At 42.9% G+C, this 27,966-nt stretch overlaps 1 protein-coding gene across 1 annotated transcript; it reads right to left on the reverse strand.

Moving 5' to 3' along the window:
- Positions 1-487: 487 nt before the first annotated feature.
- On the reverse strand, positions 488-27,703 carry LOC127030494 (glycerol-3-phosphate dehydrogenase 1-like protein). Its single transcript, XM_050917134.1, has 9 exons — positions 27,417-27,703; positions 17,780-17,957; positions 12,369-12,509; positions 11,388-11,526; positions 9,233-9,345; positions 7,099-7,332; positions 6,395-6,501; positions 2,828-2,920; positions 488-742 (listed from the first exon to the last, which is right to left on the reverse strand). The coding sequence occupies exons 1-9, from the start codon at positions 27,455-27,457 to the stop codon at positions 721-723; spliced, it is 1,068 nt and encodes a 355-aa protein (XP_050773091.1). The 5' UTR covers positions 27,458-27,703; the 3' UTR covers positions 488-720.
- Positions 27,704-27,966: the final 263 nt, after the last annotated feature.

Here is a 27,966-nt window from a genome sequence, read left to right on the forward strand (position 1 = left end):
TTCTCTGAGAATGACACACACATTGTAAATTCAAACTCTAAACACAAACAAAGAGAAAGTAATTTATATATTAGAATTGTCAATTATTTTAACCGTGCCTTTGCAAAATGAAATTACAGCAAATATTTATAAATTTAGCAGAGTTAAATTGCTTTATACTTAAATGAACTCATACTTGATATACATTGTCTAAGCCTGAAAACGCGCTATAATATTAAAATGACTTCAAATGGAGTTTGGCCTGACTAAGGAGAGCAAAGAAAGGGCCCACAACTTCAAACCTATGATCGTAATTTCCATTTAAAAATCATGCAGCATATTTACATTCAACCCCGAAAAGATGTAAGTTGAGGTTTTCAAAACAGCGTAGGGAATTTAGGCATACGCTTCCCATTGAAATGGATGGGAGTTGTGTGGCTGTTTCCTGATCATCTTTAAGGCGGAGATTTTTGTGGGTTTTTTTTTTTTCCCCTCATGGTTCTATATTTTTAATCTGAACAAATCCATGTCAGAGATGTAACAGGGTTCTTGTAAAATGTGGAAGAAAACAATCTTTCTAATGTAAAAATCTTTTACCTTAGTCTTTGTATAGAGAATTTATAAAACACTAACTTATGCCCTAGCATGACAATGAAATAGAGGCAATTTTGTGCAAAAAGTAGGTTACATCCTTAATGTACATGGTTTTCTCAGAAGGTTGGAATATAAAAGTACCGCAGTTCATTCATAGATGGCTTTAACCCTGGAAAACATCAAGTATGCAAAGTTACCCAAACAGTTATAAAACAGTGTTCAAAAAGTTAAATTACAGCCCTGAAATCTGGCTGCCAACTGTAGCAAAATTAAAACATTGGTGCATAAGTCAGCATGGGCGTCACTAAGATTCAGAAGTGATGTGGATATTTTTGAGTGTAGAATGCATGATGGAACTGGCTAGCTTAATCTCTAGGAGGAGCAGGGCTGTGGCTGCAGTGCTTGCTGTCTGCTGGATGATGCATGAAGTTGCACTGGCCTCTAATGAAGCCTCCTACCTAAGAGTTAAAATGCAAGACTCATTCACCAATGTAATCATATAGGAAGACTGTGCGTTTGTAGCAATTTTGTGCATGTGTAGCAGTGAAACATCAAGGGCTTTAACTTCACTGGCCAAATTCTACTCCTCTTTGCACACTTGTAACCCCATTGAAATCAACACTTGCACATGGTATACATCAGGGTGAAGCTTGAACTCTAATTGTCAGTCTTAGATACATTTTGCTATCTTGGCTAATGATAATTACTAGGCATCAGTTGCTGAGAAATACTGACGCTAAACACAGATGCATTTTGCAGTGTTATTTAGTCTCTCAAATCCTTGTACTTTAAGAAAAGAAATTAATGAAAACCCCTCACCAGGACACTTGGAAGCTTCAGAGGTAAGATTTTCATTCTATTAAACTGCTTTGATTGTGTTTACTGAACAGTCAGTCATATTTGAGTAGAGTAACAATTACCCTTTTCCACAAGCTTTCTATTAGGAAATCAAATTGGGTAAGAAATTGTATTGACACCTTGCTTTTGAAATGGAATTGTATTTTAGGGGAACTGTATAAGCCAACGTTTGTCCGCTTGACAATACTGAAGTAGTCTTTTTCTTAAGGAAGAGTTAACTAATTTTGATTTATTTTCCAATTGTTTTTTGTCCAAATTACATGCATCTTTGCACTGTTTCTGTATGAGAAATATTAGTGGGCAAAGTGATAAGATGCACGAGAATTCGATTTGATGCGGGTGGGGGGCAGATGAGTATGGGGACTGCTTATAATTAAGTCTCCTCCAATTTAGTCACAGAATCCCTGACTTCAGCCTGCGATGGTTGAGAGCTGCAGAGTCCACACCGCCCACTGGCGCAGGGAGTTGCAGGGTACCCCCACTGCCTCTGGAGGCCCCCAGAGCTCCCAGCCACTGCGGGTGGCAGGGGAACCCCCAAGTTCCCTGCTGCTGTGGGCTGGGGAACAAGCTCCCTGCTGGCGGTGGCAGGAAAACCCCAGACCTCCCAGCCTCTATGGGTGTTGCAGCAGGAGAACCGGAGTCCTGGCATGAGGTGGCAGGGGAGCCCCAAGCTCCATGCAACCCCAGCTGGCGGGGTAACCCCTGCAGCTCCCAGGTGCTTCGGGGGTGAGGGAAACCCCCACCCAGTTTCAGGCCAGAGGTGGTGAGGAACCCCAAGCTCCGAGCCACTGCAAGCCAAGGGGAACCCCCAAGCTCCCAGACACCGCAGGTAGCGGGCAGCCCTGGGCTTCAGTCGGGAACCCAAGCTCCTGGCACCTGGAGGACGCCAGGAGCTGCAGGTGATAGGGGTACCCCACAACCACCAACTGCTGCAGGCGGCTCCTTGCCCCTGCATTGCTGCCTCATAGTGTGGGGATCCGGGGATCCCCATTTTGTCAGGGATATTTTTAGTAGAAGTCATGGACAGGTTATGGATTCTGTGAATTTCTCTCTGTTTTGCCCATGACCTGTGTCTTTTTTACTAAAAACACTTGTGACAAAATCTTTAGCTTTACTTACTATCAACAGGAAAGAAAAGAATTTTCCTAGGGCTGATTCTGAAAAGACCAACCAAAGTCAAACCCATATTAAAGTTATTAAATCCTGTATCCATCCTAATTCCTTGGAGATAATATTGAAATATTCAGGCTGACTGAACAAAACAAAATGTCTACATTGCCTTTACAAAAAGAGTTATGTGCCACATGACTTATTTGGCTGCTTTTATTTACTACCAAGTCGAGAGAAGCCCAGAAGAGATGAATGCACATCCAGATGGGCCACATGAAATTCTTACATGTGTTGTGGATGATTCTGTAGACAAGAGATGAATTCCTGGACCAACCTACCCTCATAGCAGATCTGGTAGACAGTTGAGAACAATGGAAACCTAAAAGAAGGATGAAGTAATTAAAGTGGGTTTGAAAGTTTACGTTTATGCAAACAGCTCCACTATTCTTGACACCTATGAAAATGGGGTTTGGGGGAAAAGTGCTGCCTTTTTCTGCTTTAGGATGTAGAACAAAGTTTGAAGGGTTTACATGCTGCTTTCCCCCCTCCTTTCACAATTTCCTCTTCTCTCAAAATTTTAGGCCTATCGTCTGCTTTTTATTTTTATTTTTTTTCCAGAGATTGTCTGGATAACTGGAGAGCTCGTTGTAGGATTAAGACATGAAGAACAAAGCGAATGAAACTGGCCCAATTGAGAGGAAAGGATGTTACTGTTAATCTTGGGGTAGGGAAGGTGTCTGCCTATTTAACACTAATGCTTGACAAACGTGGGAGAAAGCTGTATGGAAAAAACTCAACAACCTGTGTTTTCAGTTAAGGACTTGAAAAGCTCTCCCTTCTGCTCCCTACTCCTGCTAAGGAGTCTTCCAGGAAAGACAAGCTGTGATATTTCTAAGGTAAAAGCATGCAGAACTGAACCTCACATGGTTTCCCTTACATAGCATGAAGAAGCAAAGAATTTTTTCATTTTGCTGGTTGCCTTTTAAGTTAGGTAATTTTACAGTCAAGAATGAGAGAATGGAATTGATTTGAAACTAAGTGCATAATTTAGCTGTCATAACAAGCTTTTATGAAATCTAAAACCAAAAAGTTTTTTCTATAATTATTACAATTCCAGTGGACAAGTTTTCTTTCCAATGCCTCCTTACAGTGCTTTCACCCTAAATGCTGCAGCAGTGTGCTAGTGTAAGAGAACCTGAAAGACTCAGCTACTTTCATTGTGCGAGTTGAAACAGAGGCAAAGCCTAATTGTAATTCAAATGTTTCCATCTGTAATCTCAAGTGCATATATAGAATCATAAAAATGTGGGGCTTGAATGGACTTTGAGGTGTCAGCAAGTCCAGCCCCTTTGGCCGAGGCAGGACCAAATAAACCTAGACCATCTGACAGGTGTTTGTCCAACCTGTTCTGAACTCGCTGAGATGGGGATTCCACAGCCTCTCTTTGATGCCTGTTCCAGGGCTTAACTATCTTTATAGTTAAAAAGTTTTTCCTAATATCTAACCTAAATCTCCCTGGCGGCAAACTAAGTCCATTACTACTTGTCCTACCTGCAAGGACATGTAGAACAATTGATTAGTCCTCTTTATAACAGCCCTTAACGTATTTGAAGACGTAAGTCTGTCTTCTCAAGAGTAAACATGCCCTGTTGTTGCTGCTGTTCTTTGTTGTTTGTTTTTTTAAACCTGTCCTCCTAAATCAGGTTTTCTAAATCTTTTATCATATTTGTTGCTCTCCTATTGACGCTGTCTTCAATTTGTCCACAGATTTCTTAGTGTGGCACCCAAAATTGGACACACTACTCCAGCTGAGGCCTTACCAGTGCCAAGTATAGCAGGACAATTGTCTCCCATGTCTTACATATGATGCTCCTGATAATATACCCCATAATATTTGCTTTTTTTTTTTTTAAACTGCATTGCACTGTTGACTCGTACTCAATTTGTGATCCATGATAACCCCCAGATCTTTTTCACCAGCACTATATCCGGCCATTTAGTCTCCATTGTGTAGCTGCGCGTTTGCATTTAGTTACTTTTTAATTCAAACCCAGCCTAACCCTTCCTAACCCCACTGGGTGGGGTTGCAAGCACTTTGTCATCCGCAAATATTTATAAGCACACTCTCCACTCAGTCTTCCAAGTCATTAATTAAAATATTGAGGTAATTCCAGGCTCAGGACTGAGCACTGTGGGACCCCACTAGATATGTCCTTCCAGACTGACAACGAATACTTTAACTACTCTCTGAGTACGGTCTTTCAACACTTTTTGTGCACCCACCTCACAGTAATTTAATCTAGACCACTTCCCCTAATTTGTTTGAGAATGTCATGTGAGATTATATCAAAAACCCTACTAAAATCAAGATATCACATCTATGGTTTCCTTTCCCATCCACTAGGCCAATAACCCTCGAAAGGAGGAGATCAGGTTGGTTTGTTGTGATTTGTTCTTGACAAATCTATGCTGGCTATTCCTTATAAACATATTCTCCTCTAAGTGTTTACAAACTGATTGTCTAATAATATGTTCTAGTATTTTGGTATCAATGTTAATATGACCAATCTATAATTTCCCAGGTCCTCTTTATTCCCCCTTTTAAAGATAGATACTATGTTTTTTGTCCTGCGCCAGTCCTCTGAGACCCCGCCAGTCCTCCATGAGTACTCGAAGGTAATTACGAATGGTTCCAAGATTGCTCCAGTTGGTTTAAGTACCCTCGGATGAATTTCATCAATCCTTGCTGACTTGAATACATCTAATTTAAATAGTCTCTAATCTAACCTTTTATTTTCCTATTTTGGACGGCTTTCCTTCCCCTTGTTAATACTGTGAGTAGCTAGTGTTAACCTTTTTAGTGAAGATTGTAGCCAAAATAGGCATTAAACACCTCAGCCTTCTTGATGTAATTGGTTATTAGCTCTTCTTCCCATCTAAATAGATGACCTACACTGTCCTCTGTTTTTCTCTTGATCCTAGTGTATTTAAAGAACTTCTTGCCTTTTATGCCCCTTGCTAGATAACTCATTTTATGCCATTATCCTTTCTCATTGACTCTGCTTGCTTACACTGTTCTTTTGAACTCCTCCTTAGCATTCATCCATGTGTCCACTTTCTGTAGGATTCCTTTTTTGATTTTTCAGGTCATTAAGGAAAGTGTGTTTAAATGGCTCTGTACTCCAATAGCATCCCCTTGTGCCACTAAAATGCTCCTACTGCACAGAAATTTTTCAGCACACGAACAGTCTTTGTTTAGAAAGATTATCCTGCATAGCTTACTAAGAGAAGGCGCTAGTTAAAGTTAATATTGTAGCTAGTATCAGTGAAAAGTGTAACACTGATCGAGCATGAAATCTTATTTGTCTACAGATCAGGTACCCAGGTTGCCTTCAACACTGCAGCTCAAATTTCCCTTTTTTTTGGAAAGGACCATTGTTAGGTGAAGTAGTTCGTTCTGCATACCATTCAGCCTTTGGCCTGTTCTGTTGGTACTGCCAGTAAGAGTGCAGGCTAATGTGAACAGTGATGGTGCCTTGAGATGTGGACACCTGTCCTTTATAGAATCATAGATTATTAGGGTTGGAAGGGACCTCACAAGATCATCTAGTCCAACCCCCTGCTCAAAGCAGGACCAATCCCCAAATGGCCCCCTCAAAGATTGAACTCACAACCCTGGGTTTAGCTGGGTTTAGCAGGCCAATGCTCAAACCACTGAGCTATCCCCTTCCCCCGTGGACATGGACAGACTCTATACTTGTTTCATAAAGACTTTTAAACAGTTGTGAACTAGTAATAACTTTTGCTTATAACAAGTCTGTCAACTAACTATTCCAAAAAAAATCAAACTTACTTATCAACCATGTTTTTCTGTTTCAGCATCTTATAGACTTCAGCTGAAGTCTGAGGACCTTGTAGCTTTTGTCCATTCAGCATCTCTTTTTCCAGTTCCTCAATAGACTAGAAGAAATGAGAGTGATCACACAAACAGAATAAAAGGAAGCTGCATAACGGAACAGAATGTTTCAAGCAGAAGGCTTCTGAAAATGTTAGACAAAAGAATCCAGTGATTTAAACTGCAGCCCACGCCTGCCTTGTACTTTTGTTATAGGCCAAGTGATTAATGAACAGAAGGTAGTGGGAGGCTTGAACAGATTCTTTCTTGGGTCCCTAAGCAGTGCCTGAGGCATACAGTCCATATTATATAACCTTTTGCTTTTAGAAGCAGAAGGAAGCAGCACTGGATGTGCTGTTCCAAGGGGGAAGAGGATTTTCACTTATTCTAGAATTGTGGGAAACTATTCTCTCTCCTTCCAATTTATTTTAGCTCATCTTTGTTCAGTCCAAAGCTGTCAACTCTTGGGACATGTTTGGAATAATATGTGCTACTGAAACAGTCTTTGCAGTTGGCAAGGAGAGTGAGAGTCACTTCTGAACCCTCCTCTCTTAGATCATTGAGGGAGTGTTATCCTTTCATCAGGAAGATGACTGTTGTTGTGTGTGTAAAACGCAATTGATTAACACATGGGCTTATGATGCCTCAAAAATGCTCCTTACTTTTCCTGTCCGCACAAAGGCTTCAGCTACTTTCCTGTTGCGCCCCCCGTAGCATGTAGTGATTAGATCAGCAACACCGCAGCTCTCCAGAAAAGTAGCTATTGATACTGAACCCCTGCAGAACAGCTTTGCAAAGGCTACCATTTCCATGAGGCCCAAACGAATGACTGCTGCTTTAGTATTATCGCCAAAGTCCAATCCATCGCAGAATCCAGCTCCTACGGCTACTATGTTCTAAAACCAGTTTAATAGAAAAGGTGCAAAAGAGAGAAGGAAAATAAGTCAGATAAGACGTGCAGTTCTTTGGTAGCATATGCTAACTGTAAGTGAACACAGTAAGTAAACCTGTTTTTACTTGAGTGCTCCCAGGTATTCCAATTCCAAAAAATTGTGAGCATACTTCATAGCACTTAAATGTCAAGTAATTGGACTTCTAAGGCCTTAAAAAAATGTTCCCACTGTTATTTCCAGGTGCAAAATGAAGGGCAATGTGTTAAAAATTTGGCCATATAATGCAGCTGGAATGATTTTTTCCCCTTGTTGCCACGTTGGCAGCGGGATCTAGTGACCCTTCTGTTCTTACCTTTAATTGAATCTTTGCTTAGCCTGGATTTCTGCCTCCATAAACATTGGTTGCAGTAGATCAAACTTGGCCTATGCCTACAGCAGGAGTAGGCAACCTATGGCACGGGTGCCGAAGGCGGCACACAAACTGATTTTCAGTGTCACTCACACTGTCCGGGTCCTGACCACCAGTCCGGGGGGCTCTGCATTTTAATTTAATTTTAAATGAAGCTTCTTAAATGGTTTAAAAAACTTATTTACATTACACACAACAATAGTTTAGTTATATATTATAGACTTATAGAAAGAAACTTTCTAAAAACGTTAAAATGTATTACTGGCACGCGAAACCTTATATTAGAGTGAATAAATGAAGACTCGGCACAGCACTTCTGAAAGGTTGCCGACCCCTGGCCTACGGGAACATTTTACTATCCTTACAAAAGTCTGAAAGAGGTTCACTGGGCATCCCAATCAAATGCTTAATCAAAAATATCCCACACTTTGTAGTCAGACAGTGTAGTTCACGATATATTGTAGTAATAGGTGTTAGTGTGGCTACCTTTGTCTGAAGTCCCAGAAATGCTCATGCCTCAGTTTTGCTCTCTGCACCATTACTGCTGAAACTCTCATTTCAGTAGCAGCCAGGACTGGGCTATTTCCATAAAAAAAACACTCTACTGAAACCTGCCTGGGATACATGTTTGTGTGTGTAAATAACTGATTTACTTATAGGTAAGCCACACACCGATTCAGTTCAAGCCACTGATGCTTTTTGTCAGAATAAGTTGAATGATAAGAATATACGACTGCGCTGTATGCTGGAGTGCATTTTCAATGGGTTTTAAAGCAAACTATCCATCTCACTCAAGTGCTGCTTGGAACAGGCTTCAACTTCAGTAATATTTCTCATTTACACTGCAGTTGAATGCAGAGGTCCCAATCAGGATTGGAGTGCCACTATTCCTAAATGTGTTACAACACCACTGGGAGACCTGGTTCCTGCCCCACAGAGCTTACAATCTGTTATTTCCTTGTAAGTTATTACTTGAACTTTAGAAAGAAAACATTTGCTTAAAGAGGACACTCTATCCTTTTGCTACCTTTATATTTAAAAAAAAAAAAAAAGCTCTTTGATAAATCTAACTTAAGTTGTAATTGTAGTTTGAATGATAGTCTATTATGATTATTTGTATTACAAGAGGGCCCTGAGGCACCAAATAAGATGAAAGTAACATTGTGCTAGGTGCTGCACATACACATGCTAGAAATTCCTACCACTAAGAGCTTACAATCTACCTAGACAAGGAAGTATCGAGGACCAAATTCCACTCTCAGAAGCATGCATACTTATGATAAGGAAAGCATTTGTATAATTTGTTCTGAAATGCTCTACAACCAATCATTCCTCAACACACTTATGAGGTACGTACATATTCCCATATGATTTGCCCAAGGCCATTTAATGACCTGGTGGCGGAGCCAGCACTAGACCAGGGAACCTTGAAACAAGACATGAGGGTAGAATTTGGCCCTAAAAAAAAAAATTATTTGGTTTGGAATCACTAACTTTTAAGGCTCCGCAGATCTCCACTGTATCACAGTCATCCACCACGGTAATCCTGAAATTTGGGGTCTGCATTAATTCTTTAAAGATCTGCCCATGCTTTTGATTTTTGCACCCTGTGGAAGGAAGGATGGGAGTTATACGTTTTTTGTTACACAAGTTACGGGGTGGACAAAATGTGTATGTTTACAAGATACTGAAGTAGGGGGATGACTTTGAGGGAAGGGTTAAGTTTTGTAATCTGTATAACTAGACATTAAAGGGGGATTTGTGAACCAGTACCAGTTCTTGCAGCTGGCAGCCAGTATAACTGCACAAGTAAAAATGCATTAGCAAAACGTGTCCAATAACACTTCAGGTGGTTACGGGTAGATATCCTCCAACACCCATCTCTGCTCAGCAGGTGTGGTTACCTTGTATAATTCCAAACCTGGCCAACTGCGGTTTTCTAGTGTATGTTTAGTCTCTTACAGTGAAAGTACCGATTTACACAAATATGCCATCAGCTCACAAAGCCCTGCCTGAGGGCTACAGCAGCCTGAGCACTGGGTTGAGTTAAACTCCTTAGCTCTAATCCTGGCTCAGCTGTTGACTCACAGTTTGGGTATGGCCAAGTCACTGAACCTTTTAGCAGGGTGGTGTCAGGATCAATTCAAGTTTGCACATAGCAATTATGCTGTTTTACATTTTCAAAGCAAAGCATTGCTAACCCACTAGGACAAAGGTCTCCTAACACCAAATGCATTCCCACTTACAGGAGGATCCATAGACCACGATGTTCAGTATTGGCGCTGTTAGAAAAATGGTGTTACCAGCCATACTGAGGTCATGTATCAAACTATTAAAACAGTGTCCTTCCGTATGGTGACGGGGGAGCGGTAGTGCTACTGGGAAAGCTGTGTGGGGATCTTTGAATGAGTTTTTACCTGACTTTTAGAAAGTTGTGTTGGCCTTTGTTTTAATAATAGCGATGTGGCCCTGATGTTCAGTGGAGCATCATCAGTCCCCATTCCAGTGGGACTTCTGGGTGCTCGGCAGCACTGACAGTCAGGCCCCATGTTGTTAAATATCAGAGCAAGCCTGCGCTGCTTCGGTCCTGCAGCCCTTGGATTAGTGCTCAAGCTCAGAAGCCAGGTTTGTATCCTTCACTCTCTAGGTGAGTTGGCATGTAGGAATATGTTGTTTCTCTGCAGTAACAATCTCTGGCCTGTCTAGCAGCAAAGGAAGCTCTTCTAGATGTTCGCTCCCAAATAGAAGTGGCAGAAACGCTTTGAGGGAGGGCACGAGAACAAAGAGGGAAACTTCCTCTGAAGAAGTAACCTCAAAACCATCGTTTAAACGTAGGCAAGCAAAGGTGCTAAACTCACCTCCAAGCTCTCAGAAAGATCTATTGTAACAGTATTGCTTAGCTAATGTTCATACTGATGTCTAATAGCTTCCTCAGAGAGCAAAAGTTGCCAAGACGCTATAGTTTTCACTATTAACGTTGCACAGGAATGGGCAGTTTGAAATTTGCACATACAATTTGAAACAGCCAGTCAGGCTGCAATAAATTAAAGTTGCATTTTTAATTTTCACAACAGATTTTAAGCTACTGTAAAAATATAAAGGTTAGAGACACCACTGAAACAGTTTGTGCTCAGGTAGGCATTGTGAGAGAGAGAAAATAATAAGTGATACAATTTCAGTTATAAAGAGGTGGGAGGATTGAGAAATTTAAACGAGGGGTGGAGGAGGCTTTGTGGGGCTGGTTGCAGTATGTCAGCCGCTGAAGGACTTGACACAATCTCTTTGACATTACTAGAAGTCTCCCATTAACTCCTGTAGGAGAAGAATTAAGCCTATTTTTTTTTTAATGGAAGAGATTAGCTAATTGTTGCATGTACTAGCACCTGCAGCTGTTTGAGTCTGATCCTGTTTCCACTGAGATTGTTGGAAATGTGGCCATTCCTTCAAGGGAAGGAGGTTCAGAGTTTAATATGTGGTGTATATGTAAAACTGTTCAGAAACCCTTCAAAGGTTTCCATGTTTCAATTACATGTTGCTATGTTTAGATGCTGTCCTATTCCTCTGCAAGGGATTGCTAGAAGTAGAAATGAACATCTGTGGTAGAGCCAATCGGAGCTCTTGACTGTAACTCTCCCTGAATGATCATTACCAATGGTGGTTTCACAGAACTTCTCATCAGCCACTTCACTGGCTATATTGGCCCCCATGAGCACACTGACTTCTATCTTCAGTTTCTCCCGAATGATGTCTGAGATGAGCTTCAAGCCTTCGGCACCCTCGTCAACCCCCTGGTGAAAAGATAATATTCAAAAGTCAAGTCATTAGAAAAGAAACGAGGGTGACAGAGCATCAGAGTGTGAAATGTAGGCCTCATGCGGTAGGCCCTCTGCAGGCAGTTTTCCCTTTAAAAGAAAGGACTTGGACCCACTGCAACAGTATGTCACAAGGTTTTACTTTATGGTGAGGCTGCTTTTTCTTTATACGTTAAACTTCCCATAGTTGTAAAATAATCAAGTTTTCATGTAATGTGTTTTTAAATGTCCTAGGCAAGATTTAAACGTAACACATATTGTGTGAAACCAGAAACAGCACAGCCCCAGTTTTGTTTGTATAAAGAAATAAGTCAAGGTGCGTTATGCTTTCCTTCCTCTTCTATTGCTGTTTGCGGGAGACTCTTAAAAGGGAGGGAAAAGGCAACAGCTGGAGAATTGTAGGTCTGAAATTTTAATTCTATTTTCTTCAATTCATGTTTTAAATGAGACATTTTCTGTAACAATTGGAAAGAAGGAGCAGTGGACTCAAAGCTGGAGGCAAACTGCAAGTTTTAAAAACATCCTAAATGTTGTTTTTTTCCTTTTCAGATTGTCTCTGGCTTCTTTAGCTTTTTAAGATCGCCTCCCTGATTCCAATTGCAAATCATTTCAGTTCTGTAAAACCAGCTGTAAATGTTGTCCATTTTTTTTGCGTGTGTACTCTCAAAAACAGCCCTGGAAGTTGAGAATACATGGAATAGAGCATTAAGGCTTTAGACCTGTAGCTCTTTGGCATTTTTAGCCCCAAGTTTTCCATACTGCATATTTATTCCTTCACTGCATACATCAGTCTGTATGTTGTAGAGATCACAAATTACCTTGATCAGTGAAATGCCGAATGCTCCAGGTTTTATGTGACCAACAATCTGGTCACAAATTCGTGTAATGAACTGATGGGGTATAACAAAGATGAAAATATCTGCCCCAGCCGATGCTTCAACGACATCTGCTACAGCCACCTAGGACGAAAGTGAGGAAAAAAATGAACCGTCCCTCGTACGATGAGTGAGTTAACGTACTTACAAAATAATGTACACCTAATCCATCACAGAAAGGCATTAAAATAAGAATCCATAAACTAAAAATAAAGGAACCCTTAAACTAATTAATGCTATGACAGAGTGTTAGCCTTTAATGCAATCAGGTATTGTAATCAGGTATTGTATTCCAGATCAAAATGTCCACGAAGGCAGCATAGCCTAACTTCTTAAACCAGCGTGCCGTACTAGCCCTGTGGAGATGATGGGGGCAATATAATACAGCCTACAGCTGCATTATCTCCTCAAGTGCCCTTCAGAGCAGGGAAGGCCCTTCACCCCTTTTAATACAGTTCTTAAAGGCAGCCAAGTGACCCTGGTAATACAGTTACATTGGAGCCATCCTGCCAGGGTGTGGCGGCATAGGGCCTCTCCTCAGATGACTCTGGTCACCTGTGAATGCTTCAGGATCCATGGGGATCTGCAGGGTTTGTGGCAGACCCTATGGCTTACCATGTGTGGGTTACTCCTCTCATCCTGATGGAATGATCAAGGAGAAACTCTGCCAGGGGATCCTTATAGTTACCCTGCCCAAGCAGGATTCACTGCAGGAGATAGTGATTTGGCCTAGTATTTGCAAAAAATGAACACAAACACACCAAGGAGCTGGCAAGCCCTACCCTTATAAGGAAGTCAGCAGCTGAATTTCACTCTGCCACAGCTACCAGTAGCTTTATTGATGATAATAAGAGAACATATCCCCCTAAGAGTGGGGCCCTTCATCTGTGCCATAGTATGAGCTGAGCAGAAATCAAACAGCACTTTCAGGTTCACAGCTAGACAAACTGCAGCTCTCCGCATCAGCTCCTTCAAAGCCAAGCATTCGCATTCTTTTAAAATAACTGGCCTAACCCAGTTAGGCCAATGTGAATGGGGAATTCCACTCTGTTGTTGAGCATATTGGAGCGAAGTGAGCCATCAAAAACAGGACTGGTTTTTAACTAATTAAAACACACCCTCCTAGCAAATTGTTCACACACACTTCTCCTATATCCTTATCCATCTAAGATGAAATGGGAGACTTATGATCTAAGCAACGAAGAGCTACTCATTGTTTAAATTCTACAGTGATGTGTGCGGTGCAAACCCCAGCATGTGAAGTGTCTCCAGCGGAGTGACAGGGTTCCTGCTGATAATAGCATCCAGCATGTTATAAAAGGCACAGGATATGCAGGTGGGTCCAGAACTCCTAGTGGTGCTCTTCACCCTCCAGTATAATTACCTCAGTGCAACCCTGGGGCTTTTTCTTTGGGGTAAATATCTGAGCTTCACCATCTCCTTAACCACATCACTGTACCTATTCTTCCTGCAGGAGCAAAGTAGCCTGCACACACTCCTCTCCCCCCCAGTGCAAGGAAATCTAGCACCTCCGGACTGGACCAGCAGGCATCATGAGACCAAATGCAAGGAGCCGTGATTTCAGCAAAAAGGAGGCAGATAACAGGAAGAGATGTAGGGATATTAAAGAAGGTTTATATTAGACATGGTTTATATGAAAAATGATTTATTAAATATAATTTGTTAGAAATGATTTATTGTTAATTGATATTTTATAACTAAAGGGTTATATTAGAAATAAATGTTATTCCCGAGATTTAACCTCTAACCTGCAAGCCACCAGCTGTCTGTGTGAAGCCTGCTCAAAGAAATACTTTGTATAAAACTTGTTAAACGTTAATTGACTCTAAGTGCTGGTTCTCTAAGTGACACTTTGTAGTCGCTACTTTACTTTGTAACAGCCGCTGGAAGCTATTAATTGGTTAATTGACTCAGCGCGTGAGGGGTCAATCGACTCTGTGCCTCAGGCAAAACTGTGTAATTACTACTTTGTAATCACCATGGTAAGCCAAAACAGTAGCTGTTATAGAACATAGATAGAAACCCCCACCCTCTGTAAGTTTTCATCTCACTTTATTTTTAAATGATAAAAGACAGGGAGTCTCATAAATTGGTAACACCCCGAAAGGTAAAGAGACAGTGAAATAGATGGGATTAAGATAGAGAATGTATGTGAATAAGTGCCTAGTTTAAATAATGAATGAATGGTTAGGGAGTTATCAGCCTGAAAAATTCAGTGTCGGCCAAAGAAGGTGTCAAGTGGGATCAACCAGATGACTCCCAGAGGGCAAACTGGAATCCATCCCACCACCTCAAAGGAAGAACAAACATCTGACAACATGGAGCCAGCCACCTGCTGATTGATTTAACAGCAGAATGGAGCAACTCTCATGGACTGACATAGGGATAAATTCCTATAAAACTGGACTCTGAAGAATAAGTCTTTGAGTCTCTGGTTCTGCTACCACCCTCCAGGAGCATCAGGTGCGCACCTGACTCGGACTCGGTTCCACTCTTTTGTGTACAGGATACCTGGCCAGTATTCTGTCACAAGCAACGCTTAGGCTGGTAACTATAACATCTATACAAAACTTGTATGAATGATTGTGCAAATGTGTGTGTATGTGTATATATACAGAAGTGTATAAGAAATAAGTAGTAATAGAAGTAAGTAGTAATAGGAATAAGTAGCCAAACAACGTTGTTTACTGTTATCTTTTGTTTTATTATGGTATTTACAATAAATGTGACAAATGTCTTGTCCCCTTTAATAAGATCCTGCTGGTTTTTATTGGTCTAATATAATTGGTATAACAATGTGGCTGCGAAGGCAGTCCAAGGCATTTAGGAGCAGGGATGACTTCCAGGCACTGTGACCCTGGGCAATGGAGTTCAAAAGTGCTGCCGGAGAATTTATGTTGTATGTATAAAGGGAATGTATGTTGCATTCAGGGGCGGCTCCAGGCCCCAGCACACCAAGCCCATGCTTGGGGCGGCAAGCCACGGGGGGCGCTCTGCCGGTGCTGCGGGGGCGGCAGGCAGGCTGCCTGCGGAGAGTCCACTGATCCCGTGGCTTTGGAGGACCTCCCTCAGGCACGCCTGTGCCAGGTCCACCGAAGCCGTGGGACCAGTGGACCCTCCACAGGCAAACCTCCGGAGGCAGCCTGCCTGCCACGCTTGGAGTGGCAAAATCCCTAGAGCCACCCCTGGTTGCATTAGGGACTGCAAGTAGAGGACTGCTTATATCAGTACAAGCTGTGCATTGACACTGCCACGGGTCTGATAGAACTATACCAGCAGGGACTTACGTTTCTCCGAAAAAGTGAATAACTATGCTGGAAAAAGTGGAAGGTTTTGTCAATAAAACACTAAATTAAGCATGGACACTCAGGGCTGGTGCAAGGAAGTTTCGCACCCTAGGCAAAACTTCTACCTTGCACCGCCCCCCCAGCTCTGCAGCACCTCCCCACCCCAGCTCACCTCTGCTTCGCGTCCTCCCCGAGCACGCCGCCCCCCCCACCAATTCTCCTCCCAGGCTTGCGGCACCAAACAGCTGATTGGCGCTGAAAGCCTGGGAGGCGGGAGAAGTGGAGCAGTGACTGTGCGCTCAGGGAGGAACACTGTAATAAATAAATAAATTGAGGGCACTGCTTTTTGGCACCCCCAAATCTTGGCGCCCTAGGCAACCGCCTAGTTCGCCTTAATGGTAGCACCGGCCCTGTGGACACCTGCCAGGCTGGGCTGGAAAAAAGCTGTTTTAGCTGGTACAACTTTCTAGCATAGGTCAGGTTTTAGGGGGAGTCTGCTACCAGGATAGGAATAAAAACCAGGCTTTTTCTCCTGTTATAGTGTTGTAAAAATAATCAAGGTGGTTCATGTCTCTCTTGGTGTTAAACCAAGGAGATCAAATCCACCTATGTCAATTTCAAGTCATGTGAGTGCAAACAAGCTATTACAATAATAAATTTAGAAAAATTAACTACTCTAAGCAAGGAGGCCCCTCATATGCAGCATGTTAATTTCTGTTTGCACAAATTAAAAGCTACTCTGTTAAGGCTGTGCTAGTTTCTTTACTTTCCAAAACATGACCATCTGGCAAGCTCCTGAACAAACAAAATGTCACCCTGCTTGCTTTAAATTGAATAGCTATAAATAATCTAGAATGATCATGTTTCTTTAAGTTTATGAAGCTATAAATTATCTAGTATATGATCACACATTTTGAATGGCTGTAAAAGTTATAGTTTTTTGCTTTTGGTAGATTTTATTGTATTACGAATTAAAATGCCTCAGTTTTTCTATTCTGAAATCACACAGGTAAATACAGCAATGCTGTTATATTCCATGCTGTTAGCTTTTCTATTGAACTTTTACTTAGAAAGGGAGGAGGAGTTGCAGTAGTGTAGCTGGTGAGGTTCAGTGGAAGCAGCTGCTTCCCCTCAGGCCAGCAGGCGCAGAAGCAGCGCCTGCTGGCCGGCGCTGCCAGCCACACGGCCGGAGGAGCTGCGGGGCGGCAGCGGCAGCCCGGCATGGAAGCAGTGCCTGCTGGCCGGTGCAGCCAAGCACTGGGACAGGAGCTGGGGACACGCGGCAGTGCAGGAGGGAAGATGAGCAGGAGTGGGGGAGATCCGGTGTGGGGGCATGGCCAGAGGCGGAGTCAAGGGGGCGTGGCCTGAGGAGGAGCCAAGGGGGCGCCTTTTTTATGTTTTTTGCTTCCCCCTACACTGAAAACCTGGTTATGCCACTGAGGAGTTGAAACAACCTTAATTTTATTTAGGGTGGATGCTATGGACCACACACTCTGCTGGTGCAAATCAGCATAGCCCTATAAATGCTGTGGAGATGTGCTGATTTACAGCTGGGCAGGATCTGAAGCTTTGTGTACAAAAACACAAATATAGCTGGTTGGTTTGAAGTTGTATGTCCTTCAGAATTTAGATGAGACATTTGTAAGCGACGCAAAGAGTGGGTCAAATTCAGAAGTCATGCAAACGTTAGAGTAAGTTGGGCAGAAAAGAGATGTAAGTAATCTTAATATTTGTCACGTGTACATAGGATGAGATAGTAAACCTACAGATAAGGTTGGCAGTTAAAGCAGGATTAAAGTCCCTCTGATTCATACATTAATGACTAGTTGTAAATGATCCAAACAACAGGGATTCCATTTGAAGAATTAGGGTCTAAATAAAGAACTTTTAGCTTCCCCTGAGTCAACCTATCACCTCTCCCTAGTGTTAAAGCCCCTTTTAAGGTGTGTTTTTTAAAAGTAAACCAGGGATTGTGAAATTCTCAGTCTGGCCCAACCATCAGTCTTAAAGCTTTGAATGAACATCTCAGTTGTTTAGCCAACTTACCACATTTTTAGGTAACGTATGTCCTGGAAGATACTTTACATTTTCATGCTCTTTGTTTATGATCTCTGTGAGTTTCCTCCCATTTATGATTTCTTCAAACACCCACATCTTCACAACAGGATCAAACCTGTTGGACTTCTGGATATTTTTGCCAATAATTTTTGCAATCGCAGACCCCCTGTATAACAAAGTAAAATACTTTGAGACAGGATTCTGTACATTTGTTTTGAAACAATCTCCTTAGGAAAGTTTAGTAACCCTAGTTCCAACTGGAAGCACAAACTGCATTGAGCAAAATATTCCTACCTCATTGAAAGGCCTGCATTACAGGAACTATGGCCATGTTTATATGCTCACTAAGCCCAGCACAAGGCTCTTCCCTCAGTCAAGAAAATACCCGACTCAAGAGATACAGAAAATGGATACCAAGTAAAATACACTTGTGGCCGGAAATCCAGGGTTAATATAAGTATGATGTACCATGTTACATCTTGTTTTTAACTTAGAACTTTAAATAATATTTTTTGTTTATCAGATACTTTTCTTAGCTTCTTAAAAAAAAAAATAGAGTTGTCCAAGCGAGAAGATGCTGCTGAGCAATCTGGATACACTGAAGTCTGTGCGTCTTACCTGAACTGTATCAAACTTTCCTATCAATAGCCGCACTCCAGGAAAGGCCTGCCTGAGGGGTGGTCTAGCTTAGTTAAAGGGATATTATCAGGTTAAAAATCACTCTTAAAGTCTACTGGTGTGACAAACAAGACCTTAGATAGTTAAAACCTGAAACAACTGAAGTCATCTAATTTACTTTGTATCATTCATACTGTGCATTTACTTGCTTTTCTGTCAACTTGGACCAGTGGTTCTCAACCTGCAGCCCACTGGGCTGCTTGCAGTCCAATCAGCACACAGCTGCAGCCCATGTGACATCCTCATGGCCATACAGATAGTATATATGTTGTGTTGATGTATCCCATGTAACGCACGTGGCCCACAATGGTAAATAGGCTCAGAACCACTGGCATAGACAGTGAAATTAGACTACAAAAACAAGGAGTCCGGTGGCACCTTAAAGACTAACAGATTTATTTGGGCATTAGCTTTCGTGGGTAAAAAACCTCCCTTCTTCAGATGCATGGAGTCATGGAGTGAAATTAGACTAGTCGTTTTCCCTGATTTCATCTTCTCATGCACCAGCACAATACTGACATGTTTTGAGTTATGAACACTGCAGGAAAAATATTTAAATTAAACAAAAAACTTGATTTAACTGTAGAAGACATGAAAATACTGTTAGTGGTCTTTAAGTTTTAAGAAAGAACTTAACATTTTGAGCCTACTTTGACTTTTAAGACCCGTCCACACTACAAATATTTTGAGTCAGAGGATCTGGTTTCAATACTCTTGTCCCCTGACCCAGTTACAACCCAGCTACAATTAGAAGCATGAACAGACCATAATTTGTGTGTTAGCCAGTTATCAGCAACTGATAAAAGCTTGGGTTTATCCAAGGTTAAGTCCAATTAGATGTTGTCCAAACAGCAAGTCATAACTGCTTTGCAACTGGGACAGAGGGAAACCATGTTGTAACTGCCTCCCTTCACTCAACTATAGTAGTGACTTAAATTAGCTTGCACAAGGCCAATTGCTCAATAAGCAATAACAGAATAAGGGCCCCTGTCTTACTGTCTTTATTCATGCAAAAGTCCCACTGAAGTCAATGGGCATTTTGCCTGAGTATTGGCTGCAGGGCAGGTGCCAAGGTATGCAGGCTACCCAAATACCAGGCTACCCAAAGACCATGGGGGTGTTGGGAGGCCTTGTCTCATGAAGGCAATCTGTTTATTTTTTTAAGCTATTTACAAATGTAAAGTATATAGGTAAAGATTTCAGGGGGAAATATTCATTAAAGGGGCATTAAGGATTCTCTTTGTGAAACAGATGAGGTTTACCATATTTAATACTAAAATTATATCTAATTTATAGTTCAGTTCTTGGCCCATCCCATCAGAATGGGAGACTGAAAGGAGGGCGACGGTTTGTGGAAGAGCGCAGTGACTAAGCATTGGGAAAAAAGGTTGCTTTTGTGGTTAAGGCACTGGCCTGGGACTTTGGAGATTGGGGCTTCCTGGTTCTGGCACACACTTTCTCTGTGACCCTGGATAAATGATTTAATCTTGCTGTTCTCAATCTGTAAAATGAGGATAATAATGTTCTCCCCTCCCTCCCATCCTTCATTGGCCCTGTAAACTCTTGGGGGCTGGGACTGGCTCTTACCAAATGTGTACTCAGTACCAAGTATAATACAGAGGCTCAGATCTCATCTGGAGTCTCTCTGGGCATTACTGTAATATAAAAAGTTGGTCTGATTTTCAAAGCTACTGAGCATCTGCAGCTCCTGTTGAGTTCAATGGGAACTACAGATGCTTGGCATCTTTGCAAATCAGGCCAACAAAGGCAAATCTAAAATTACTTAAGTATAAAAATAATTATGCTGATTATTTCGGATACCAGCTAAGGAGCACTAACCATTAAGAATCAGAGGGGTAGCAGTGTTAGTCTGGATCTGTAAAAGCAGCAAAGAATCCTGTGGCACCTTATGCTCCAAAATGTCTGTTAGTCTATAAGGTGCCACAGGATTCTTTGCTGCTTTAACCATTAAGAGAAACTGCTTGTTCTAGCATTTAAGCAATCCAAGCTCATTTTAAAATTGGAAGATAGGCTCCAGCACACTAACCTCTCTTTAAAGTTTTTAGTAACTTACAATAGACTGGCAGCTCTCGGAGAACCAGACCGCTTTTCCAGCAGTGCCTTCATAGCTGATGTGCTCAGATGCTACTGGGGCACAGTTTTGAAACTGACCAGACCGGAATACAAAGGAATCTAGGTTACTAAATAAGCAATTTTAGAAAAATCTGAGGCAGTGTTCAGCAGTCAGCAGGAAAAGATTCTCACTATGAATTAATGGGAGACTCGCCCATAAACAAACAGTTCAAAAACTGGTGCTCTATTCTACCTAACCTATATGAAATTCATAGTTCAGCACTAACCAGCCTTTGGAAAGAATTGCTTTATCTGTGAAACCAGTGTTTAGTAGACTACAGGAGAGTGGCAGGGAAGGTTCAGGAATGCAAACAAAGCCAAGGCAGACTCCCAGATAAATAACACTTTACCTCATTTATTGGTCAAAGATCAATTTATTAAGGATAATAGAAGGCTGTTCTTTTTAATTAGCTACCAATTAAAGGGTTGACAGAAACCCAATTTATGAAAAAAATCAACAACAAATAGTTTTTGCTGCTAATTCTTAAAACAAGTTCTTCTAGGATAGATGAATAATAGTAGTACTATGCTTCCAGTGCTGGCTCTCAGCATTAGCGGACTGTAGAACTTTTGGACGGCAGTGTTCTGTCTGAAGTCACTGACAATTCTATCAAGCAGGGTCAGTCCCCAGAGGAACAGGATGGCTCATTAATATTAGAGTAGTGTCTTTCTCTTTAATCTGAATTGCAGTAGCACCCAGGAATTCCAGTCATGTATGAAGATCCCATTGTGTGAGGCTTTGTACAAACACAGAACAAAAAGCCAGCCTTTGCCCTGAGCAATTTATAATCTATAGGTTTGGGTACATGGGAAAGTTATACCAGTGTGAGGTAGAGTTTGAACTACTATAGTTTATATAACTCATGTGGGTGGGCACACTTATTCTGGAATAAGAGGTGTTTTTCAGTTTAGCCTATGTCACTCTGAAAGTGGTTTACACTAAGATGGAAGAAAGCACTCTTATTCCAGAATAAATGTGTCTAGATAGGGAGTTGTATTGGTGGAATTATAGTGGTTTAATTATACTGGTATAACTGGAACAATCTACCGAGGTTTTATACAGGGCAGACAAATAACATTTCACAGAGAGAGTGAGCGAGTGTGTCCTCTCTACATTAAATAGACACTTGCTCCTCTACTGATAAATGTTCAGTCTTGTAAAGTACTGAGCACCCTAAACTCCTACTGAACTAAATTGACAGTGGAAGGCACTCAGCGTCTTGGAGGATCAGGCCCCCAGATACTGTAATTTAGAAATTAATCAGTATTTTTTAAACAAATAGCAGAACCATTACTAACTAACAAAACTTATTGCTCCTCAGGTTTGGCAGGTACTTTATATAATCAAATCTGCTGTAAGGATTCCAGTACTGTTGGCATAATAAGGATCACTGTGACTCACTGGGCAGCTGAGAGAAGCTGTTGAAACATTTGTGTCATGTGTCAACTGTCTTCCTGAGACTCAGAAATGATCCCTGAACTGTTACCTAAATATCTAGTTTGAGAGCAACCGAGGAATGGTGTGTCTGCTAGAGGTAAACGTTCCACTGTTATGGCTGCTTTCTAAAGAAACACTGTTCCAACTTTGACAAGCTCAAAAATAACAAATAAAAATGATTCTTTCTGCTTTAAAATGTGTTTCCACCAGCTGCAACTACCCTAAGCCACCTAGCTCCTGGCTTAAACAATCCAAAGAACCACTGAGAGATTTGATCTCACACACACGCAGAAGTGTGCATGCCATGCTATTCAGTCATATTCTGCTCTTCTAGTCCAGAACAGGGGTCTTCAACCTTTCAGAAGTGCTGTGCCACGTCTTCATTTATTCACTCTAATTTAAGGTTTCGCGTGCCAGTTATACATTTTAACATTTTTAGAAAGTCTCTTTCTATAAGTCTATAATATATAACCAAACTATTGTTGTAAATAAGGTTTTAAAGATGTTTAAGAAGCTTCATTTAAAATTAAATTAAAATGCAGAGCCCCCTGGACTGGTGGCCAGGATCCGAGCAGTGTGAGTGCCACTGAAAATCAGCCTACATGCCACAGGTTGCCTACCCCTGGTCCAGAAGGAAAGCAAAATCCAAAGTCCACTGAACTTAGAGGAAAGAGACCTATTGATTTCAGGAGGTTATGGATTACACCCAAAGTGCTTTCCAGAGCAATGTTCTTGCCCATTTCAACAGCTTCCTGATTTACAACAATGGGGAAAGCAGAATGGTAGCACAATATTCACTCATATGAAGCAACAAACCCAGGACCCATTTAAGGCTGAATTGTCACAGAAATATGAAACCGTATCAACCTTTCTGGAGAACAGTGGATTCCTGGGAAAGGTGCTAAAATACTTCAAAGGAAAATGCAAATGTTCTTTCAAATCTCTGTGTGGGCATGATGTTAAATGAAGGCTGCCCTGGCATTTGTCCTCACCCCTTCATGTAAGGATCACATACAAGGCGTACTGACCCTTTGCTCTCCTTCTGAGCAGTGAGTTGGCCTGATCCTGCAAGTTGCTGAAAACCTTCAGCTTCCATTGAAGGCAAGTGGTGCTCAGCCCTAAAATGCTTTGGTAATACTTAGCATGTTGGGATTTTCCTCTATAAATATTAGAGCGTGTTACAAAGGTGAGTAAATATCAATAACCCCATTTTATAGGTGGATAATTGCAGGCACAGAGTGGCAAAGTGATTTGCCTGAAGCCACTAAATTCCTGGCAGTGCTGTGAGTGCAACTGAGGCCTCCTGCCTTCCAGTCTGGTCTGGTGCAATAGACCACATTAACAAGAATTTAGCATGAATAAAGGGGCAGGGTGACACACATGCACCTACTGTATGCAATTGCCACAATCTCAGGGTCCAGATAGTGGTTTGGGTTGCGTAGGCCAGGAGCTGGAATTGTAACACTAGGCAGCCCTCCATAGTTGGAGCTGCAACAAAGTTATTCCCTTGGGGTATGAGGATAGGGAAGAATATCGATATTAAAATGTACAATGTAATTTGTTTTGCTGCGGAGGGGTTAAATTTTCAAAATCACCTTGTCCCCTTTTCGAAGGTGAATTAGGTGTTTAGGAGCTAAAATCCTATTCATTGAAAATGGGATCTGAGCTTCTCAGTTACTTAGGCGCTTTTCAAAATCTGACTTCCTTTAAAATACAGATGTTACATAATGTGTGTCTTGGAGAGACATTCCTTTCCCTAATGCCCAGTCTGAGATCTGCCCTTCAATATGCAGTTCAGAGATCTGCACTTGAATATACATGCACTGTTTGTTAGAAAATATGGTTTCAAATCTGAGTATAAACAAGACCTTAGGGAAGAAACTGTGTGTTCCCTAGTAGCCGGGTGGGGAAGGCAGAGAAATATTTTAAAATGAGTGCACATACTAGTGAGAGGCATCAGATTTCAGACCTGTCCATCAGGATTTGAACTGTGCCAGTGTAGGATGCTACATCTTTAAACTCTTCAACTCTTCTCTGGGGACACCATCAGCTTTTGCATAATTTAAGCATTCAGTTTAAAGATGGTTGTGAAGATAATGACCAGAATGCTCATCCAAGTCTGCAGATAATAATACTCAACAATGAAAGACTGCTCCTGAAATTCCATTCATCTTAGTGTGTTTACTCTGAAACCTAATGATTTAAATTTAAAATGTAAACATTATTTCCCTGTGATATTTTTAGCAGGAATGGGCTGGTATTCTGGGATTGCTGGGGTCTTAGTAGTGAATCCCCATTTTTCCCCAGTGCAAACCATGCTCTCAAATTTGTGTCACCTTTTAGTGTAGACCTTCTTGAAATCTGTGTAAAGAACCAGCGCATTATTTTGAGCACATATTTTGGGAGACTGAGCTCCCTCACTGGGGACCGAAGGGAAAATAATTCCTTACAGAGGCCCAATCCTGCACATATGCTGATCCAGATTCCGAAGTCAATGGAAGTATTGTGTTGTACAACAGCTGTAGAATCAGGACCCTCATATTCTTTTCCAGTAGGAGACATAAAGATCTCTGCAATAATTCATTGAGGAGTATACGAAATTACCAAAAACAAAAAGCCAAAGGGCGAGTAGAGAGCCTGGCAATCCCTCTAGAAAATTGCGTGCACTTGCCATTTCCAGGCAGAGGTAACAGTACTAAATATCAAAGCAGGAGAAATTTAATCTGCATTCAGTGGCAGTTACAAAAAGAAGAGTACATGTGAAGATGGGTGAGCATGAGGTTATTTCACAGCAGGGGCGGCTCCAGGCACCAGCACGCCAAGCGCGTGCCTGGGGCGGCAAGTAACGGGGGGCGCTCTGCCGGTCGCCATGAGGGTGGCTGCCTGCGGAGGGTCCGCTGGTCCTGCGGATTCGGTGGACCTCCTGCAGGCGTGCTGCCAAAACCGCAGGACCGGAGACCTCCCGCAGGCAAGCTGCCAAAAGCAGCTTGCCTGCCGTGCTTGGGGAAGCAAAATACCTAGAGCCGCCCCTGTTTCACAGTCAGTCTGGGGACTGGGGCACATGGAAGACACTACAGACTCTCCTGGAGCCTCATGGAATCCCCTCTTGCCTCTCCACCCAAGGCCACGTCCAGACTACCCGCCGTATCGGCGGGTTAAAATCGATTGCTCGGGGATCGATATATCACGTCTAATCTAGATGCGATATATCGATCCCCGAGCGCGCTTATATCGATTCCAGAACTCCATCAACCGCAACGGAGTTCCGGAATCGACAGGGAGAGCCGCGAACATCGATCCTGCGCGGTGTGGACGCGTGAGTAATCCGATCTTAGATATTCGACTTCAGCTACGTTATTCACGTAGCTGAAGTTGCGTATCTAAGATCGATTTCCCCCCCGTAGTGTGGACGTGGCCCAAGAGGTACAAGGCTCAGAGTAGTCACTTGCTACCTTTAGGTTTCAGTATGCATTTTACTCGATCAGCCACATATCTACCATGTGCAATGCTTCCCCTCATAGCACAGTCGAGTGGAGAGGACACTGTATGAAGAATCAGCTGACTTGGATTCTGTTCCCAATCCTGCAGCTTACTTTGTGATTTTGGGCAAGCCATTTAAGCTCTGTAGCTACCTAGTTTCCTCATCTTAAAAAAAATGGATAATAGTGATGCACCTCTGCAAAGCTTTGAGATGTATACATGAAAATGCTATTAGTTCTTACTAATAAGTACCTGGTGTTTCATATTTCTATTGTTTTTTCTCCCAGTTTTAGTGGCATGTGATCCTCTTCCATGAGCCACCAGCTTCTGATGGGTGTGTACCCCTGATGTAGGAAGAACTCTCCTCTGGACTACCATTGGGTTCTCCTAGCACCCAACTGTAAAACCCTAAAACTAAAGGTAAAGAACAGCTTCTTCCACTAGTCACAGGCTTTCTGGCTACGTCCATTGTTTATTATTATTTGACATTTAGATTACAGCAGTCCCTAGAGGCCAACCACCTTGGGTCCCTGTTGTGCTGGACACTGTACAAGCATCTAGCAAACATCAGTCCCTGCCATAAAGAGCTTACAGTCTGAGATGAGACTTAACAGGTGGACCAGCCAAACAAGAAGGTCAGGCTGGGGGCTGGGTAGAAAGAGCAACAAAATGAATGTAAAAGCAGCAAAGAATCCTGTGGCACCTTATAGACTAACAGACGTTTTGGAGCATGAGCTTTCCTGGGTGAATACCCACTTCGTCAGATGCATGTGCAAAATGAATAGATGCGCAGAGCTCTGAGCCAAGCATGAGCTTTCGTGGGTGAATACCCACTTCGCAGATGCATGCGCAAAATGAATAGATGCGCAGAGCTCTGAGCCAAGCAAGACCAATGATCTTGTACGGTTCGCTAGGCATGTTTTGGGACCACAGGTTCCTGGTTTTGTAACTGGAATAGTTTAATTACCATCTCTTTTCTGGCATTTACAGCCCAATCCTAGATTAATTTTTTCCCCCAACGCAAATATTTCACTGACTTCCAGGGCCCGGGTGCTCGAGGCTGGGAGATGTTAATTTCTTGTAAAGTTCTGAGTGCCCCCTTTACTGACTGACTAGCAGCTATTAGGAGAGCTCAGCACCTCTCAAGATGAACTCAGCCTGGCAAAGGATCAGGCCCCAGTGTGTGTATGTGCCTCTTTCCAACCAATGCTCAGGTGATGTGCAGTCCTGAAAGTCATCTCAAAACCCAGGTAGAAACCCCTCCATTGCCTCACAGTATAACTGGGAGCTTGGAGACTTTTCAATACGCCCAAATTCTGCTCTGCTACAGGCTTCTGCTTCGGGACTCGCTGCACTGCCTTCAGTGGAGTTAATCCGGACTCACATTAGCATGGGGCAGTATGTGGCTTTGCAAAGGCAGAAATTGCTTAAATATGCAGCCGGGACATACACCCCGCAGTAAAACCATCCCGGGCGTCACTTTTTTTGTGGTGACTCAGATTGCTAGGTTTTGTGTAAAACACCATCATTCGCTTCTGCTCCGTGAGAAGGGGAGTCAGGAGCTGGCTGCGGATTGCCTGGGAGAAGGGGCTGAGCTCGCTGCAGCCTGGCTCTGACAGACTGAGCTCTCCCTGCCCCGAGCCCCCCGGACTCCAGCCGAGAGACACCATCTCTCGTGCAGCTGAACGATTGAAGGATTGAAGTCTCCGCTCCTCGGCCCCAGCTCCCGGGGAAGGGACTAGAGAGGCGCTGTCGGGTCCCCGTGTGCTGCAATCCCCTCTCCCTTCCCACCCAAGGGACGGAGCCCAGCAGCTGGGCGCGGAGCGGCTACAGAAAGCACCAAGCTGGAGGCCGGCGCAGCCCCACCGCGGGTCCCGGGCTCCGGGCGGCACTCACCAGTTTCCAGAGCCAACGATGCAGACTTTCAGCGCAGGCATGGTGGTGGCTCACGCGCCCTGCTGGGGCAATAGCTGGTGCTTGTCTCCGATGTCACCGACCAGAAACCCGGTTGCGCAGCAGCGGCTTGGTGCCTCCGGGTTGCTCAATCTTCCGCCTGTCAGTGCGTGTGGCCGCGGGAGGGCGGTCTGAACACTCCCCAACCTGCAAGCCCCGCCTGCGCCCGAGACCTCGCTCGCTGGCCGCTCCCCCGGGTGTCAGCAGAAGGATGCGGCCCCTGGAGAGCAATGGGAGACAGCAGGTGCCGGTGAGCGGCAGGGAGGGGTGCTGCCGAGGTGGCTCCTACCTTTGTCCCCGGGAAAGGCAGGGGCTGGAGGAAGGGAAATGTCACAGGTTCATAACGCCCCCGTGCAAAGCAGCTGCCTTGTGCTACCCTCCCGGGGGGAAACCTCCCTGCTTAACCCGTTAGTTGCCGAACATTTTAGTTACCCCACCCACAATGTGCCGCCAAAGCACGGTTCTCGGGTACGTGAAACAAAATCCAGGATTA

This window comes from Gopherus flavomarginatus, chromosome 10 (genome assembly GCF_025201925.1).
Source record: "Gopherus flavomarginatus isolate rGopFla2 chromosome 10, rGopFla2.mat.asm, whole genome shotgun sequence".
NCBI classification, from domain to species: domain Eukaryota; kingdom Metazoa; phylum Chordata; order Testudines; family Testudinidae; genus Gopherus; species Gopherus flavomarginatus.

Excerpts from the sequence above, each read along its gene's own strand:
- LOC127030494 (XM_050917134.1), bottom strand. The coding sequence starts at position 27,457 with ATGCCTGCGCTGAAAGTCTGCATCGTTGGCTCTGGAAACTG. Across the intron at positions 6,502-7,098 it reads CCTTTGTGCGGACAGGAAAA|TCTATTGAGGAACTGGAAAA; the intron begins GTAAGGAGCATT and ends CATTTCTTCTAG. Across the intron at positions 2,921-6,394 it reads CAGAAAAACATGGTTGATAA|GTTTCCATTGTTCTCAACTG; the intron begins GTAAGTTTGATT and ends TCCTTCTTTTAG.